The sequence below is a fragment of the Zootoca vivipara genome, chromosome 8 (genome assembly GCF_965207765.1).
Source record: "Zootoca vivipara chromosome 8, rZooViv2.hap1.1, whole genome shotgun sequence".
In the NCBI taxonomy this organism is placed as follows: domain Eukaryota; kingdom Metazoa; phylum Chordata; class Lepidosauria; order Squamata; family Lacertidae; genus Zootoca; species Zootoca vivipara.
Genome location: NC_142591.1, coordinates 59569077 through 59589189, shown reverse-complemented (window position 1 = coordinate 59589189; position 20113 = coordinate 59569077). Strand labels below are relative to the sequence as shown.

Below are 20113 nucleotides of genomic sequence, written 5' to 3'. Positions count from 1 at the left end.
ATTTGGAGGCAGCAGGTTTGGGAAGGCTGATTTAGGGTGTCAAGACCTACATTCAGCTTTTTCAGTTACAGCTTACTATCTAGAGTTTGTTTTGCCCTGGGGGGGAAATGACTTCAAGGGAAATGAGTTTGGCAAATTATAGTATAGAAAGACATTATATCTATATTGACTAGCAGCTAAGAAAACATTCTACAGACTATAACAGGAATGAGGAACCCACAGCCCTGCAGATGTTCTCGGACTGCAACTCCCATTGGCTCAGCTAACCCAACCAATGGTCAGGGATTATGGAAGTTGTATCCCAACATCTGAAGGACTGTAGGCTCCCCATCTCTGGTCTTCCAGTGCCATGTTATTTGCCTTTAAGACTGCATGTGTAAACACACTTGCTAAGACATAAGCATCATAGAAGTTGCACTGAGTTCAAAGAAACCATGCTATAAATGTGCCTAGGCAGAATACACCTTAACTAGTAACTAATCACTTCTTCTCACAACTAATCTAACTAGAGTTTCCAGAATTTCTTCAACTGAGGAGAATTCTAAAAATCACAATAGATTTACAATATTCCTACTATTTCCTACTTCTCTGTGGTGGCACCTACTCTCTGGGATGCCATTATTCAGAAGAATCAACAGTAGCATACTTCCAAAACATTACTAACACGCCTTTATATCCAGATGTTTGTTGATCGCCAGCACTAGATTCTACCACCCTATATTTCTTGATCTACTGATATTTGTTCTTTTCTGAAATGTTTTTGAACTATGTTTTTATGTTTGATATTTATTTATTTCTTAATAGCAAAGTGGATTAAAAATATTTTTAATTTAAATAAGTAAAAAAACTCATGAAATTTTCAAATTTAATAGCTCTCAATAGTTACACCAAGGACTTGAAATTTAATTGTGTACAGTACAGATTCTTCCAAGATGCTTAAAAAAAAACCTGGGGGCAGGGAGAGGGAATACGGATGAGAAATATGGAGTGTAGACCAGCTTTGTTCCTGGCACTAAGCTGCCCATCATAAAGCTCCGCATCCAAAATAGAAGCCAGTATCTTCATGCTTTTTGGTAGACGCGAGTACATTTGGCACTATTCATAACACATTCCTGCAAAACAAAGAACGTTCATTCATCAGTCTCTCTCTCTCCAGATCACTAGGGAATAGAGCAATGTAGATAGACACTTAGTATGCCTGAATTACATTGCATTCCAGCTATTGTGTACAATTTTTGCTAGGAAATCAGGGGAAAATTCCACTTACCACAATGAGTTTCCCATCTACTATCTTTCTGGTTATCGTAGTCTCTTTGTCATCCCACTTCTGGTGCTGGGTTAATACATTATTATCATCTAAGGTGATAAGGGTCTGAAAAATAATACAGAAGTCTGATAGTTAGCATCTTAATGAACTTATTCCAAAACTGCTCTGTCCCAAGAGAGTGAGGTCATAGTTACTGTGCTTCTGATCTTACACTGGTGTGCATAACTAAGGGCCAAACTAGATGCGATGCATTCGTGCAATTAGAATATTTTTAATTATAACAGCATGAGTAGCTTTTCAAAAGTAAATGAAAACACAGTGTGGGAAGGGGGAACTCCAGATTGGGAACTAGGTAGGGAGGCTTTAAACCTTTCACCTTAGCTACAATTCTTTCCAGTGGGTGCTTGCCCTCTCCCAGTGCAAGCAGGTGCAGGATACCAATCCAGATTAGGGTCACAGCAAGGCCTGAAACTTTTCTGTGCCAGGGTCCCAATCTGGAATCAGCCCCCCATGTTGACTTTTTTAAAAAAATAAATCATTAATGCAATTAGCAATTGTGCAAAGGGTGCTATGTCTAGTTTTGTCCTAAGGAGTAAACTCATGCAAATGCTACCAGAGAAGTACTTGCCCCTTTAATTAAAGAATGCGAACAGAGATGGCCATTTTGTCTGAGTGATAAGATATTTTGCAGAGGGCATGTAATTACATTGATAGTCTGATTACGTTCAGCATATGCCTATGCACCAAAGGGGAAATTATCATGCTCCTGCTTTGCCAGATTTATAACTGGGTGTGGAAAGTGTCTTACCAAAACAAAGGAGATAGAATTCAAATATTATATATACACATGCCAAATTAAGCATGTCCAAGAACCCTAGAGCTCTCCCACTTTATGTATCTTTTTTTAAACAATATGTCCACCCTCCCGATCCCCACCCACTCCAAATTCCTCAACACAAATTCTCCAGAAAGCTGAAGCGTTGCCTTCATCCAAGAAACCCCTGCCCCAATGGCTGACCAGTTATTTCTCCCTTGAAGGCAAGAACAATAAACAGCTATCAGAAACACAGGCATTTGCACAAATTCTAATTGTGCAGACAATTAAAAAGCAGTAACTTTTAGACTCTTAGTATGCCGAATAGTCTGTGGAAGATAAAGAATGAAACGTGGATTCTCTACGCTGTCATGTACTTTTCTCTGTAAATCTTTGTCTGAAGTTTGATACTGCCAAGAAGGATCAGGAAACGCCCTAGCTTTGTCCTCCAGGCAGAAAATGAAAATGACGTCTGACAGACATGTTAAATGAAATGCTTGCACAACTTCTAATCATTTCAATGGAGCTTCCCAGTTGAGAAAGACTAGTCCATTACTTGGTTTGCACAACACAGTAAGTCAAACTATGGCTTAGCAACACCGTGTGAATGTGCTGGCTCCCAGAAAGGAATTCGCAGCCACTCTGCTCCTTGGCAGTCTCTGTTACTCCTACACTAAACCATGGTTAGCAAGGAGGAAGCTTAACCAAAAGCCTGGGTTCAGACAACATACTAAGAGAAACTTTGGCTTAGTGTAGTGAAGAAGGAAGAAAAACTGGGAAGGGGCAAAGTGGCTACACAAGGTCCTGTCTGGATGCTGTGCACATTCATGCATTCTCTGTAAGTCAAAGTTTGGCTTACCATGACGTGTGAATGAAGTCGGTGCCTCCTACTCTGCCACCCTTAAGAACCCCCAAATTTGACATATTCCTTACTTTGCCTAATGAAAAAGACCTCTCAGAGCATCACACTATTTATGCTCTCAATGTCCCATGGGTCTGGGAGAGGAATATTTTTGCCTCCCTTTTCTCTTGCTTTAAATAAGCAGTACAGTGGAACCTCGGTTCCTGAATGCCTCCATTGTCATATGTTTTGGTTCCCGAATGCCGAAAACCCGGAAATAAATGCTTCCGTTTTCAAACGTTTTTGGAACCCAAACATGCGATATGGCTTATGCTGAGTGCAAGAAGCTCTTGCAACCAATGGAAACACACACACACACACACACACACACACACACACACACACCCCCTTGGTTTTTTAATGTTTCGGAAGCCAAACGGGCTTCCAGAGAATGGATTTCATTCGAGAACTGAGGTACCACTGTAACAGAATGGGTTGTGTGACGGTTTGCATACCGTAAAAAACTTTGTAGGGTGCAACATGCAATTAAGACTGTCTCCTGGAATCCCCTTTTACGTAACACTTTCACAAAGGGATGCGCAGAACCAGTTTGGGAAACGATACTGTAATTGTAGTATTGCAATTGGAGATTAAGGAAAGGTCCTGGCAAATAGCCATTATTCTGATAGGTTATTTGCATGAGATTATGCTCCTGTTACTGTAATCCGAGGGGAATTCCCATGCTCCAGAACCTGCAGAAGCAAGATGCTTGTCAGAAATAATACAACGTGTCACCTCAACGCATATGGCCATGAAAAGAGCTACAGGAACTTGTTGTGCCTGTTTGGCAGAGAAGCCTATTGAAGGGCTCATCAGATGGCAATCATCCAAAAGGAGAGCTCCTTAGCATTAACCACAGACATGACACGCCCAAGAAAGAGCCACTGATTCATTCAGGCAGGGCTTTTGACCCGATTGTTCCGAGATGTACAGATATGAATCAAACCCCACTATTCCACCGCACTGTTCTTTTGCTGCCAGAATTTACAAAATGGGACCATCATTAAGATTGCAGGGATTTTCCAAAATTAAAAAAGGAGCTGCACTAAGAACAGTAAAAAGTTGCAGGTAGCAATTTGAATCTATGAGGGAACAAATCCAGCTTGCTTTCGACATTTTAATAGGGATTGTACTACTTCAGTTGAGAACTGTGTTGGCTGATTAGTATTGTTTAATAGGGTACCAAGCTTTTTGGTGTGTAAAATGCACAGGCACTTGCCATTAAAGGCACCTTTGATAACTGCTGTCCCTTATTATTATTCGTTGAATTTCTATATTATCCTTCATCCCATAATCACAAGCTAGTTTACAACATAAAACACAGAAATTCATACCATGATAACAAACAAAACCAATACCCCCCCCCCCGCTTGAAAGCCCATAGATGGTTTAATTGCTTTTATTTAACATTAACCACTGTTTAGCATATCATCCAAACCCAATTATGCTGCAGTTAATCTTAGCTATAGGTTAGCTGAAACAATCCATCTTCAGAACATAGTTTATGAAGATGGCCTGGATCATCCAACTGTAATTAAGATTTGCCACAGTTTAGGGTTTTGTTAAATGCATTAATATGGCTTTCACTCTCCTATTGTCTTTGTGGGGCTCTTTACCTGTTTGTGGTGCTCAGTTCCATATATCATAGCTGCCAAGTCTCCCATTTTTCGCAGGAAACCCCCGTATTTTGTTACCATTTCCTGCTGTTATCCTGAATTGATTATATCCCGTAAATATCCCGTAAAGCTCCTGCCGGCGGCCATGTCCCGGCTCCCGGCTTTCTGCGCATGTCTGGACATGCACAGAAGCGATTTCTGGTGCCCAGACATGCAGACATGAGCAGCCCGGCACCAGACGTCACTTCTACGCATGTCTGGACATGCGTAGAAGCGACTTCTGCCGCCACGCCGCCGCGTTAAAGCGACTTCCGGTGCCGTGCTGCCACTGATTCCGGATTTTTCAATCCAGGAGTTGGAGGGTATGGCTGGGATGTGGAGTTATGAATTACCACATCATAGCAGTACTTTGCCAGCTGCAGTGGCTTCCAGGCCATATCTGGGCTCAATCCAAAGGGGCTAGTTTTGACCCTGAAAGCCCTCCGTGGCTTAGGACTGGCCTATATAATAATAATAATAATAATTTATTATTTATACCCCGCCCATCTGGCTGGGTTTCCCCAGCCACTCTGGGCGGCTTCCTACTTGCCTGTGTCCACATGTGCCTGCTTGAAGTTAAGTTCTTTGCCATTTGGCAGTTATCTCTCTTACCATAGAAAGGCCTTCTCAGTTGTGGCATCCTGACTCTGACTCTGGAACTGTTTGTTTATTCATTGCATTTACAGTGGTACCTCGACTTACGAATAACTTGACTAACGAATGTTTCGAGTTATGAACGGAGCTCCGTCCGCCATTTTGGATGCGGTTTAGATAGGATTTTTTCGACTTACGTATTTTCAGATAGGATTTTTTTCGACTTACGATTTTTTTTATTCCCCCCCCCATAGATTTCTACTTATGATTTTTTCAACTTACGAAGGTCCGTTCGGAATGGATTAAATTCGTAAGTCGAGGGACCACTGTATATTCCCCCTCCAATGAACTCAATGTGGTGCACATAGTTCTCCCCCTCATTTAATCTCCACAAGAGCCCTGTGAGGTAGGTTAGGCAGTGACTGGCCCAAGGTCACCCAGTGAGCCTCTTCAATGCTAAGTGGGAATTTGAATTCTAGACTTCCAGGTCTAGTCTGACCCTCTAACCCACGCATCTCCAAACTGCGGCCCTCCAGATCTTTTGGCCTACAATTCCCATGATCCCTAGCTAACAGGACCAGTGGTCAGGGATTATGGGAATTGTAGTCCAAAACATCTGGAGGGGCGAAGTTTGGGGGTGCCTGCTCTAACCACTACACTGCACATCCCTTCACAAGGAGGCTTGATGCCAGGCTCACCTAGCTTGTTGCCATTTTAGGTATCAAACACTTTTTTTGATTTTCAAAGGTAAGGTTCCAATCATGTATCTACCGGTACTTACCTGGGAGTAAGCCCCAATGGGGCCATCTGGGCAAACATGTACAGGAAACTACTGTTAGTTTGGTTATTATTTTCAAATTGCTGCTTTATGTTTGTGGCTGGATTTTTTGCTTTTTCTGGAAACTTTGTAAGCTGCTCTGAGAACAGGTTCAAAAGGCGAGGTACACAAAAGAAAAAAAAGGAAGAGAAGGCAATTACCACAGAAAGCCTTTTTTGGCTCACACACTTCCAACATTGCCCCAAGATGCGTTTGGAATTTTTTTTGCTTCTGTTGTAGATTAGCCAATGTTAATAATGCAAACGGCACTACAGGAACCAAAGGCAATGACTGACAAACCAAAATGCAATACCATGCTGATTCATGAGGAAATTTACCTCAGCGGTGATGCAACTGTACACCACTTGAACCACAGTGATTGGTATCATTCCCTGTGTTACAACACGCACTGATGGGAGTAACTTGTTCACCTAACAGAACTCAGAAGAGTTCAGAAGCACCAGCTTCTTCCTTGAGGGGTGTTCACATTATATTCAATGGGGGTCTAATGTGTGTGGCTAAACACTTGTACAGTTAGTGACCTTGAATGTTCAACAAAGTACAGTATGTGTACCTGTCTACCCAACGCCCGAGCTGTACAAATCAACAAATACACACTCTTTCACACATAAATGTGCACATGTGAAGAGGTGCTTTGTACTTGTGAGCAGTGTGAAAACGTGTGACTGTTCAGTCACATGCCCTCTCTGGACGATCGCTTCATTTACCTGAGTTTTTCGGCCATCTAGTGTCTCCTCGTTGAACTTCTCGCCCAATTTGAAACTGAATTCTGATGTTTTGAACGTGCTTTCTGTTTTCACGTGGAACGTGTCTCCATCTTTAGTGATGATAACGTCTGGCTTCGCCATGCTCCCCATCTTCCTCATGGCCATGCCCACACCTGAAGGAAAGAGAAAGGGAAGGGACCTGTCAGATTGGTTCAGCCAAGCAGAGTCATTATGCACCAACATTATGCACACACAAAAGATTACCTAACTGTTTAAATTACCCAGCGTGGGGAAGGAGAACTCCAGTGACTCAGCTGAAGTGTAGTAGCATCTCAGGTTAATCAGAAGCTTATTAAAACTACTCCACTTTCGTTCTGCCTTACAGGAGTAACAGGTCTTTTTGTTAGACTTCAGCATATTGCCAAATGACTTCTGCCCCAGATACAAATAATTAAATTGTATCGCATTGGCATTTAGAAAGGGAAATTAATCAAATCAGGCAAAAAAGTACCCATTGCTCTGCAGAAAAATTAGAAATAAATTGTGTCATGTCACAACTCTTGCCTTGGCCCTCCTCCAGTGCTATCTATCTGAGACTTTCTGGAGAGAAATAAACAACAACAACAACAACCCAAAACATGTTTACAAATACAGTCATTCCTGTAGGCCACTGGGGTGGAAACTGTGACCCTCCAGATGTCATTGGACTTCAGCTTCCATCAGCCCAGCCAGCATGACCAATGGTTAGGGATGATGGAGTTGCAGTCTGGAAATATAGAATCACAGAACTGTAGAGTTGGAAGCGACCCAAAGGTTAATCTAGTCCAACCCCCTGCAATGCAATATCTGAAGGAGCCCAGCTTCTCCCTCACTGCTTTAGTCTAACTGTACTGAAATCACCAGGAATATAACAACAGCAATAACAGTTTGTAGGGCATGTGATCATTAAGGAGAAGCTTGTATTCTCTTAATGAGTGGATAGCCTAACTGCAGAGCTCACATTTCCATTCTCTGGAGATAGACTTGGACCTCACCTAGATTATTGTTGTGCATTTTAAGACTCAATTCATGTTCTGTTTCTGGAATGAGGACTAGGCTATACATATTTTTAAGTGGGATATTCATTGTTGTGTCATGGCAATTTCCCCATTACCACAAGTATTTCAGCTCACCACATGAAACAATCCCCCTCTCCTCCTGCCACACACCGTTCTGGGGGTTCTTCTGACTCCCCTGAGCCAAACTGGGTGACCACAAGAGGGGAGGGGACCGGATTGTACTAGTGGAAGTTACTGCATTGAGCTTCTGCTAGCAGGAACCATTAGGTGAATTGAGCCCCAAACAGATAAATAAAAGGTTTCCTGTACTAGTACTGTAATCCTCAAGCCTTTACTGAAAAGACTATAAAGGCTGCTTTACACAGGCTTATTCACCACTTGATGGATGCAACCTTGATTGATAACATCACAGAAAGGTTGTATAGTAAGTCGAAGCACAATGCTTTTCAACAGTCAGCAAACCTTCATGAATAAATGGGCAATGAGAAATCAAGAGGTGCAGCAAATCCATGCACACATTCTCTCTCTCTCTCTCTCTCCCAGACACTACTAGTATATTGAAGGGGGCCTCTCTAGCTCCTGAGTTGACACTGAAAGACCAAAACGTTTGGAATGCTCTTTAGATTCAATGTAGTGCATAACAGCCCCATGCCAACTAGTGTATATAATGGACTAACACGATGATTGTCCCCATTCACTGGGCACAAGAACCCAATTAACCCCATGTGTGGAAGAATGAGTGTGTCAACTGTGGGGCTAGTTCAGGCCTGCCAACTGCAGCTCCACATGCCAAATGTAACAGACCTGTGATTAACAATTCCCCAAACAGGCCATAGCATGCCCCGGTGATACATTATCCCTATTCTTTCTTGTGCATTTACATCTTCAAAAAGCAAGGATCTAGTCCTTAAGGATGCAAAAATAGATGTGGGGTGCCATACAGGTTAGGAATGGGATTTAAGCACTGTTCATAACTCTTTGCCACTACCCAGGAAAATCAGAAGCTGAGTATTTTTTTTATAAAAAAAATACAATGTGTAAATACAAGTAAGTTGTGTTTTATCTGCATCGTTTAAATGGATCACAGGATTCTGCTTGTTCTGCAAAAGCTTGGATACTAACACCGAGTTTAGAACAGAATATACACAGCCCTATTCAAGAGTCATCTGTGGACTTGGATTGCATTTTAGTGAAATTAATCCACAAGGATAGAAAGAAGAAAGGTTCTAACATAACAGTCGGATGTTAATTCAGATATGTGTTATTCTTTCCAGTTTCAGCCTCAGCTGGAGACTCTAAACACACTGTAACTTGGCAGATCTATCAATGCAGCCCCAAACTATTCACCCCTAATTAGGTTAGTGTTCCGTTCAATCTGTTTGGTAAAATAATAATACTGAATATGAGATCACTGTGGTACATTTTATCCTCCTGTGCACGGGCACAGGAAGTTTGCTCATCCTGGCATTTTTTCCAGTCCGTGCAGTGAGACAACCAAAGCCAAACATTTAGATTTCGCATAAAAGATCAAGGCAGTGCACAACATTAAATATCATAAAAACAACACTATATAATTGCAAGGATGGCCGGCTTGTCTAAAAAAAGAAAATCAAATTAAATTTTATTAAGAGCCTCATATTCTGTTATAATGAGCATCCATCTCCACTGTATGGTTTCTTCTTGCACCAGCAAAGTCTAAATGCATTGTAATAAGATGTGTAAGCTGTGTTACAGGAGCTCAGAAGGTTTCTGCCATCTGCCCTGCTTTTTGACTCAGGTGAAATCCCTGGGAAAGTGCCGTTCTGCTTATATGAGAGATCTCCCTCTCCTTCCCATCACCCCCAGCCATTCTTCTGTCCCCCCCCCCCGCCTCACTCCAAGTTTTTCATATGTTGTTTTAGGCAGATGGTTTGGTATATGTACACACACTGCAGCTCAATATCATGTTTGAAACAATATCCATTTGTATTTGTGTGCCTGTTACTAATGGCAAGCTTGAGAACGCCTCCGCAGACCTTGGACAGAGCATTCAGCCTCTCAGGAGCTGAGAAAATGAGACACACAAAAGCTCCTAATCCTAGCTCCCCACAGGAGAGACAGATATGCGCTTCCGGGAAAGAAAAAATTAATTAATTCCTGTCCTGTTCCCTCTTCATAATCCTCCACGCCTAATCAAGCCAGACACACCACATGTGCACATAGTAGAGAGAAATAGGACTGTGTCTACTCCAGCATGATAGAATACAAGAAAGGCATGCCAATTCACAAAACGCAAAGAATTGCAGTGCACAAAATGCGCTTCATGAAGACACTGCTCCCCATATACAAATTATAGAAAAGAATTTTTAAGTAATTCACTTAATCCAAAGCAGCCATTTTAAAAGACAATGCCACTATTTAAGTAGGGTGCTTTTTGTTGTTTTTAAAAAGCTTTTGGCTGCAATGCTACATTTATTTATTACAGATGCATCCAGGAGGGCTACGTCCATGTAAATAGCAAGGTTGCAGTCTGGCATCTTGGATGCAAAAAAAATAAAAAATGCACACACTACTAGCACTACTATTCTTATGATAGGATTTGCCCTGCTCATTTATGGATTGGCTTACTTTTCAACCCGACTATTTGCCCTCCCCAAAGTTTTGCCCAATGAGAGAAGGGAATCCCTAGTTCTGCTTCTCTGTTGTCATAAAATGTCCTCATCATTTTAAACAGGATCCCCTTAAATTCTTACCCCCCCCTCTCTCTGCCAGTTCTCCCCAACCATCCCCTGCTCCTTACCCAACTCCTTCATATACTCATCAAAGCCGTCGCTGGAGACCAAGCGCCACCTGCCCAAGAAAGCCTCTGGGTTCGCCATTGCGCTGCGTTTGGATGGAGCTGTCCCGGCTGACGACCAAGAGAGAGGCTTTGGGAAGAGTAGCTGCAAGGGAGGGGGGAGGCCGGGGACGTCTTTATATAGATGTCCTGAGCATGTGCTGCCGCCAGGGGACCAATCGGGAGGGCTTACGTCACGGGTGCCGGCTCCCAACCGCGAGGACGCTGCCGGCGATGCGCTGCAGCTCCCTGCCGAATGATTGGGCTGCGCGGCCCAAGGGCGCGAGGCGGAGGGTCCTGCGCTTCAGCCCTCGCGCCGCGGGGCGAGGCCCTAGTGACCGCGAGGCACCGCGCGGCGGGGAAGCCGGGACGCTGGACGCAGCTACCTGCGTTTCTCTCACCCTAGTCTCGCTGCACAGCGAGGTTCCCGGATGGTGCGCGCGCCAAGGCTACTCGCAGATAGGTAGTAGAGGGCCCCGAGGGAGTCGCCACCCCCAAAGCCAAAGTGGGGTGACGCCTCTCCTTAGGAGGGTCCCCTCGGTGGAGGAGCATTGTGCGCAGGGGGCGGGCGTGGAGCGCCTTTCCCGCTCTGGGCAACTGCGGGGGGCCGGGGCACGTGTCGGCTGGGGCGGGCAGGGCGAGCCTCCTGAGCCCAGCAGCTCCCTCAGGCCTGCGTCGAACGCCCACACCGGCGTTGCCTCAACTCCTTCCTGGTTTTGTTCCTTGACTGTTGCATTTGCACCCCACTTGCCCTCCAAGAAGCTCAAGCTGAACTTTAGGGTTCCCCGTCTCCTCGTTTTGGCCTTGCAACAACCCTGTAAAGTAGGTCAGGCAGAGAGACGGCCCAAGGCTACTACTCAGGTAAGCTTCTGTGGATATTTGAACCCTGGGCTCCCCTCCAGCATTCTAACCGCTACACCACCCTGACAATGTGGCATTTTTAGTTGGTCCTGGTAATGATACTGCTGCCCTAGGGACACTGATGGTGCTGTGGTCTAAAAACCACCGAGCCTCTTGGGCTTGCTGATCGGAAGGTCGACAGTTTGAATCCCCACGATAGAGTGAGCTCCCGTTGTTCTGCCCCTGCTCCTGCCAACCTAGCAGTTAGAAAGCACACCAGTGCAAGTACAGTGGTACCTCGGTTTATGAACACAATTGGTTCCGGAAGTCTGTTCATAAACTGAATCGAACTTTCCCATTGAAAGTAATGGAAAGTGGGTTAATCTGTTCCAGACGTTCCGTGGAGTACTTAAACTGAAGCGTTCATAAACTGAAGCGAACTTTCCCATTGAAAGTAATGGAAAGTGAATTAATCCGTTCCAGATGGGTCCGCGGCGTTCGTAAACTGAAAATTCGGAAACCGAGGTGTTCATAAACTGAGGTTCCACTGTAGATAAATAGGTACTGCTGTGGCAGAAAGGTAAACATCGTTTCTGTGCCCTCTGGTTTCCATCATGGTGTCCCATTGCACCAGAAGCAGTTTAGTCATACTGGCCATATTACCCAGAAAGCTGTCTGTGGAAGCAAGATGAGCACCTCAACCCCATAGTCGCCTTTGACTGGACTTACTTGTCCAGGGGTCCTTTACCTTTACTGCTGCCCTACTGCAACCTTTGGGAGTTTGTCTCATGATTACCATTGCAGCCACCTGTAATTCTTATGTGTTTCTGAGTAATGAGCCTTCCAATTACTATCCAGGGACATTCTTTTTAGTTTGTCCCATCACTGGGTTAAAGAAAAGATGGAGACCTTTTTTCCCTCATCAAAGAGAAGGATGTGCTTTCCCCTCACGTCTTGTAATGGATATATGCAACCCATTGCTGCAAGATGTTACCAAAGTCACCACTTTAGATGTGTTGGAAATGGAACTAGGCCTGCCAGGGGTGGGGGAAACAGGAAAGGCATTGGCTTCGGGTCTTCCTGTGGACTCCCCAGACCATCTTAATGGCCATTGTCTGAGGCAGGATACTAGATGGACCCTTGGTCTGCATTCACATGACAGTTCATTTCCCTGAGGTTTCCCTAACTGTTAATTTCTGCATTTGAGATTTTACACAGCGTAAAAGCCACTTCCAGACTTTTCAGTGGATTAGATGGCATGTTTCGCAATCATTTCCATGCTCTTTGTTAATTAAAAATAAATAAATCAGTCTGCAGCTCCCTTAACATGGAAAACCATGGTAGTAAAGTGATGAATTTTGGGGCTGTATACTGACATACAGTTATTTTGCACAGTTTCCATGGGGGAACAGAAGCATGGGTGGGTACAGAACTAGTGCTGTGTCACACCACACTTCCTGATATGAATGAAATTTAGCATGACCTGCCGGTACATTGCTCAAAAAGCCACCATTCTATAACACAGCAGGCGCTGCGGTTTGAATGGAACATTGGAAAATGTGACACGAGTGCTATCCTTATCAGGAATAACCAACACAAACTTCTCCACATCTGAATGCTCCTTTAGGCTTATCCAGCTCTTTCAGTGTACTGATTATGCAATATTCTCAGCCTATAGCCATCTGCATGGTATTTGCTCACTGTAAACACTCTTTACTGTACTTCCCACATTAATTCTTCTATTTACTAGGGGAGTATCCCCATCAAGGTGCTTTAGCTTAGCAGTCTTAAGTCAGAAGCATACAAGTACCGGTACTTAACTTGGGAGAGCGGAAAAGTATGAATGCAGTTGTGTGGGCTACACTCTATCCTGCTCTAAGGACCCACTGTGATGAATGATACAAAATAACAAAACAGAGACCAAATAAGCAACTTTCAGTTCACCTTTAAAATATGCTAAAAGAGCATGATCGCGAAGAGTGTTGATCTTGCAAAAGTGTGCAGAGCTGACAGCACACAGCTCATGTGACCTCTCACATGGGCTGCTGCTCGAGATGGCTAGTGTCTTATCAGAATCAACTCCCAATACCATCTCTAGGCCCATCACTGAATTTTTATAAAATGGGAAGCAGCCACATGTATTTTCATACAGGAAATTGAATAACTATCAGGAGATGGAGAAATACAGTGAAGTCTGGGATTCTGATGAATATCCCACATGGGCAAAGTCACAGGACCTTGCAGCTGCCACCAACCAGCTGATTGGTGGTGCCTGGCCAACCCTGCTTTCAGCAGGGACCCATGTTTTTACCTGCCATACATCTTATATGGCAGGTAGGCATGGCATAGACACAACAAGGGGAGGGGGGTTATTGGTTTGTTTTTTGAGCATAAAGGCAGCAGCCCTGTTCTGTTCTTGCTCCTGAACAACTACTGTAGCTTAATCCAGTGATTAAGCAGTGAATCCCACACATTCATTATGAATTAAATGTGTGTAGTACTTTTTGTTGTTGTTTAGTTGTTTAGTCATATCTGACTCTTCGTGACCAGAGCACGCCAGGCACTCCTGTCTTCCACTGCCTCTCGCAGTTCCACTGCCTCTCGCGATCAGCCTTCTTTATGGTCCAGCTCTCACTTCCATACATCACTACTGGGAAAACCATAGCTTTAACTATATGGACCTTTGTCGACAAGGTGGTGTCTCTGCTTTTTAAGATGCTGTCTAGGTTTGTCATTGCTTTTTCCCCAAGAAGCAGGCGTCTTTTAATTTCGTGACTGCTGTCACCATCTGCAGTGATCATGGAACCCAAGAAAGTAAAATCTCACTGCCTCCATTTCTTCCCCTTCTATTTGCCAGGAGGTGATGGGACCAGTGGCCATGACCTTGGTTTTTTTGAGGTTGAGCTTCAGACCATATTTAGTTTTGTATAAATTGAGGCCGCATTCACACGATACATTTAAAGCACTATGATAAAGTCATTGCTCCCCCCCACCTGAATTCTTGAAGTTTTAGCTTCTTAAAGGTGCTGAAAGTTCTTAGGAGAGTTTAATGTGAAGAGGGGTTGATTGTTAAGCTCTGTGAGGAGAATAGGGGTCTCCTAAGAATTCCCAGCACTCTTAACAGACTACAGCTCCCAGAGTCCTTTGGGGAAAGCCATTACCATTTAAAGTGGTATTAAAGAACTCTAAATGTGTGGTGTGAATGTGGCCATAGTCTGCTGCTGCCAGCTGCTGTGCAATTATGAATCCAGATTGGATTGTTTTGCTGAAACTGTACTATGTTTTTATAAGCACCTCTGTCTTGCTCCACCATTCATGAAGTAAAGTAACAGGTATAATTCTTATAATTATAATTCTTATAATTGTTCCAAAAGGAGTAGAGATTAAAAAGGTAAAAGGAAGAAGTACTATTGTTGCTTTGAGAAATTCCACAGAGTTCTAGAGATTTGTGGTTGGATCCTGTGCCTGCTACACCTGTGCTGTGCTTTTCCTGTAATTTCTGGGTCACTCTCACCAACAAGGTGAACATAAACTTTCTGGTATTTTATGTTAATTTACAAAACAGTGCAAAGTGCAATAAACTCCAGATTAGGGATCACTCTTGCTTTTCTCTTGAACTGCTATTGCCACCTACAGTTCCACATGTTGTCACAGAAAGTAGTCTGCTGAGGTGATAAAGGGCAACTGGAAATGTTTTCTTTAAAAGACGCTGAAAGGGGAGAGGGGGAATTGCACTGTTCAAAGCTACAATAAACTTGCATCAGAGTTTTGTTCCTTTTGTTCCTTGCCCTGCCCTAATGACTCAATGGAAACTAGTCAGGCTTCTTCAGAATCTTCTGGATGTGCAAGTCATCTTCACTTGAATGAACCAAGGAAGCTATTCAGAAAAAAAAGGCCTTGGCCATATGTGGCAACCATTCATCTCACAGATTCCAGCACTCCTTTACAGCCACACTGTGTTTCAACTGGCAGAAATGGCAAAAATATTAGAAACAAGGTATTCTTGCGACAGCTACTTTTGATTCACTGTAAATGTAATCAGCAGCCCAATGAGGAAAATGGACAGAGCTAGGTATTCTTAGTCTGGAGAAAGGAATGTTGTGGATGGACAATGGTAGTGATCTTCAAACGTCTGAAGGAATGTCACATGAAAGATGGAAGCACTGCTCCCCATTGCTCCAGGGCAGGATAAGAAGCAAATTTCAGATAAGCACTAAGATAAAGTTCCTAATGATCCACAGCACAGAATTGCCTTCTTCATAACTGCTATACTCTGAACTGACATTTCCTTTGAGCAATCCATCACAACTTCCAAGACTTCTTTTCTAGGAAATCACCACCATTGCTAGCCACACTAATCAGTATATGTGAAGTTCATGGGTTTTGTCTCTATGTACTTCCCGTCACTTGGGACGCGGGTGGCACTGTGGGTTAAACCACAGAGCCTAGGGCTTGCTGATCAGAAGGTTGGCGGTTCGAATCCCCACGACTTGGTCCCTGCTCCTGCCAACCTAGCAGTTTGAAAGCACGTCACAGTGCAAGTAGATAAATAGGTACAGCTCCGGCAGGAAGGTAAACAGTGTTTCCGTCAGTCATGACTGGACCTAATGGTCAGGGGTCCCTTTACCTTTACCTTTATTTCCCGTCACACTGTAGTTTACCCCTCACAGAGCTACAATTCTCAGCATCCTACATAAATTAAACTTCCCAGGATTCTCTGGGAGAAAGCTATGTGCTTTAAATGTATGGTGTGTGTGCAGACCTCATTTGGGAAAGGCTTTGATGTTTTTAAAGGAAGCTCCTTCCCTTTTTTTTTTATTTTATTAAGAAATTTTATTAATGCAAAAAAGAACAGTACATGCATACAGTACAAGCATATATATATATACAATATATGGCTTCAATTTTATACTGTTTACATGAAGTTAAAATCCCAAAAAAGAACTAAGAGGCTAAAATGAGAATAGAAAAGGGGAAAGAAAAAAGAAAAAAAAAGAAAGGAAAAAAGGAAATAGAAAAAAGGGGAAAAAAGGAAAAATCAGAAGGAAAAAAAAAAGGACTGAATCAACAGCCTTCTCTTACCTACATTCTTTACATCTAACATTCCTTCCACTGCACTGAACACATAATTAAACCTTTCTTCACTTTTATACAGTTGTCCTCTCGATAGTAACCACTTTTACGTGAATACAGAAAAAATAATAATAATAATAATACTTCAAACCTCTATCAATACGATTATCCTACACAGTTATTCTAGGCACATCCATGTGTCTTTTCCCATTCCTGAGTTCTTTAAATAATCATTTAGGCATTCCCACTGGGTCCTAACTCTATTTCTAGGTTTGTTACGTATCCAATCCGTTAATTTAGCTAGCTCCAGATATTCACAAAGCTTGTCAATCCACTCTCCTTTCGATGGTATAATAGGTTCTTTCCAAACTTTCGCTATTGTCATCCTAGCTGCTGTTGTTGCATATAGGAAGATATCTATCTTATCGGGTGGAATATCCCGATTGAGAATTCCTAATAAATATGCTTCTGCTCTTTTCCTAAATGATATCTTAATTAATTTTTGGATCTCTTGATGAATCATCTCCCAAAACTTTTTAATTCTTGGGCACAGCCACCACATGTGGTACATTGTCCCGGCAGCCTGTTGGCACTTCCAACACTTATTGTTACCGCTTTTGTTTATTTTTGCTATTCTCACCGGGGTCAAGTACCACCTATAATGTACTTTCATATAGTTCTCTTTCAATACATATGAAGCTGTAAAATTAATTCGTCTCTCCCAAAATTCTTTCCATTTAGTATGTTCTATCGTGTAGCCCAAGTCTTGTTCCCATTTTTTGATATACTTATTTTTTATTTCCTGCTGTTGTTTGGGTTCCCTTAATAATCTATACATTTTAGAGAGGGTTTTGTCTTTACTATTGAGAATTTCTTTCTCAAACCTTGTATTCACCTCATCAAACCCCCTTGTTTGAATATCTTTTTCAAAGGTTGCTTTCAATTGAAAATATTCAAGCCATGACATTCCTTTAACCTTTAGTTCGTCATATTCTTTAAGTTTAATATGTCCATTAACATTTTCGGTTAAATCCCTATATGTTGGCCACACCTGTCTCAAATAACATTTTAAGGTGGCATTTGCCTCAACTGGCGATGCCCACCAGGGAGTTTTCTCTATTATTTTTTCTTTGGTTCTCTCCCACACTTCCCACAAGGCCCTTCTTACAGTATGGTTTTGGAATTCTTTGTTTTTCTTTCCCTTTCCATATAGTAGATAACCATGCCACCCATAGATTTTGTTTACACCCTCTATCTCCAATATGTCAGGTTTCCCTAAGGTCAACCAGTCTTTAATCCAGACCCAGCAGGCTGCCTCATAATATTTTTCCAGGTCCGGTAGGGCAAATCCTCCACATTCCCTCGAATTCGTTAATACCTCCATTTTCATTCTTGCCTTTTTGCCTTGCCAGATGAAATCTGCCAGATCTTTTTGCCATTCTTTTAGATATTTAGTTCCAATAATGATGGGGATATTTTGAAACCCTTTTATACAGTAGCTTCTATGACTCTTCTCGTTAACTACTATAGTATCACCTTGGTACCTTTCCTGACCTGTGATATTCTAGCCAAACTTTTATTAATCTGTTTTAAAACAAACAAACCCAAACACTCCAAACTTCTTCGAGAGATTTCAGCCTGTTGACTCCCATTTTCAGCTCCTTGCATTATTGAGAAGTTTCCTGTTTTGAAATCAATATTATTGCACTTTCTTGGAAAATTTCCTCTCATGTGTACATTGAATTCAATAGCACTGTGATCATTCTTGTTTGGTCCAACAACCCTCATATCTTTATCCTGGGCCTGGGAACTATTCAGGATTAATTCTCCTCTAGGCACTTCCATGACCCAATTATTCTAAGACAATTATGATACTGAGAACAACATGTTTTATTTGCTATGACCCACATATTTATCTGCCCAGGTGGTGTAAGCAATTGACACTGTCCATCGTGACAACACTTTCCCCTTGGGCTGCCTCCCTGATTCCTTGATCTCAAGAGCACCTCCCTTTTATTCTGGTGGGAGGAATAATAAGCCAGCATCACATATGGTGACAGCAGACACCATCCCTCAGACAGCTGCTGATAGTCCACCACTGCTAACCGCCTTGGACCCCTTTTCTGGTACTCCATTAAACATAATCAACCATTAGTGCTGTTATTCACACTGCCTCAGAGCAAGGCTACAGCACTCTGGTAAATTGCACTGGTGAATCTTATTAATTGCACCCTTCTGTTGTCTTGAGTGTTCTCCGTGGGTTGCTAGTGTCCTTCAGGCTGCTGGTTCAGGAACATATTACCCTTGACAAAGTGCACACAATGACTGTCACATGACAAGAGGGACTACAAGTCACACTAACTTCCCTTTTTGATGCTTCGTTCTGTGAAATAGCTCCTAGCAGAGAAAGCAGTGCTAATATTAGTCCATTGACTTCAAAATCAAGAGGCATATTTAGCCCGCAAAATATAAGACATGACTGTGCTAGGCCGTGCTGCCGTATCTCCACTTGGGATGGAGATGACCTATTGCAACAAAAGCTTCTCCTCAAGATAAAATGTATGTTATAAAGGTTGGTTAACATACTGTAATCCCAAGGGCATTCAGCTCTACCAAAATGTGTTTTACCCTTAGCACAGTGTTCACAGTTGTCCTGATCTGCTGGCAGTCACACAATATATTGTCATTATATAAAAGGGTGGGGTAGGGAGTGTACATCCACTGCTGCACCAGAAACTAGGTCTGCACAGCTCCCAATTGGACTGAGAACTGAGCATGCATGCAGTGCCAAACAGTGATCAGCAATGCTAGAGTTAAATAATGGCAACCAAAAACCATTCAGAACAAAACAAACAAAGTGCATTGATGAAAACAAATGAAACTGACCTTTTAAAAAATTTCTCCCTTCATTAAAACTTCCAGGGTGCTTTACAGACAGTGTAATTCAACTTACATAGAAGTCAGTGCATCAAAACCATAAAACATACAGTATCCACAGCAGCTAAAAGCTTGGTATTGACATCCAGTGAATACTGCTGGATTACAGCCCCAGGAAACATGACTAATGGTCGGGGATGATGGGATTTATAGTCTGAAACATCTGGAAGGCACCAGATTAGGAAGGGTTGGTCTAATTACAATGCTGAAGTTGGAGCACAGAAATTATGCACTCTAAACATCATTATAACAGGGTGGTTATTACATTATGTTAAGTACAAATTTAAATTGAGGGCTTATCCACACCTCTGTTTGCTCAGCCGCTTTCTCCCCAGCGGAACCTGTGGTTTAGCACTGAATTGACACAAATGGCAATTGGGTTTTCTGCGCATTGTCGTTCCAATTTAGTGCTAAATTGGGGGGAAGCAGTGGCGCGAAGGCAAAACCATTCAGACCCATGCTTTCTAGACATGGGGCAAGAAGAAGTGTGGATGAACCCTAAATCTGAACCAGTACAACAGTCATGCTTTCTCTCATAGGTACCTGTAAATTATTTCAGGAAAAGGGATGCACATGAAGTACAATAAAAATCAAATTGAACAAAAATCCCAGGC

General features: G+C 42.7%; 1 protein-coding gene across 1 annotated transcript; it reads right to left on the bottom strand.

Moving 5' to 3' along the window:
- Positions 1–851: 851 nt before the first annotated feature.
- Positions 852–10747, bottom strand: LOC118090393 (fatty acid-binding protein 5). The gene is made up of 4 exons (XM_035126074.3): positions 10614–10747; positions 6777–6949; positions 1268–1372; positions 852–1112 (listed from the first exon to the last, which is right to left on the bottom strand). Exons 1-4 carry the CDS (start codon positions 10690–10692, stop codon positions 1062–1064), a joined length of 408 nt encoding a protein of 135 aa, XP_034981965.1. The 5' UTR covers positions 10693–10747; the 3' UTR covers positions 852–1061.
- Positions 10748–20113: the final 9366 nt, after the last annotated feature.

Coding starts and splice junctions, on each gene's coding strand:
- LOC118090393 (XM_035126074.3), bottom strand. CDS start 10,692: ATGGCGAACCCAGAGGCTTTCTTGGGCAGGTGGCGCTTGGTCTCCAGC. Junction 6,950..10,613: donor TGAGTATATGAAGGAGTTGG/GTAAGGAGCAGG, acceptor TCTTTCCTTCAG/GTGTGGGCATGGCCATGAGG. Junction 1,373..6,776: donor TAGATGGCCGAAAAACTCAG/GTAAATGAAGCG, acceptor ATTATTTTTCAG/ACCCTTATCACCTTAGATGA.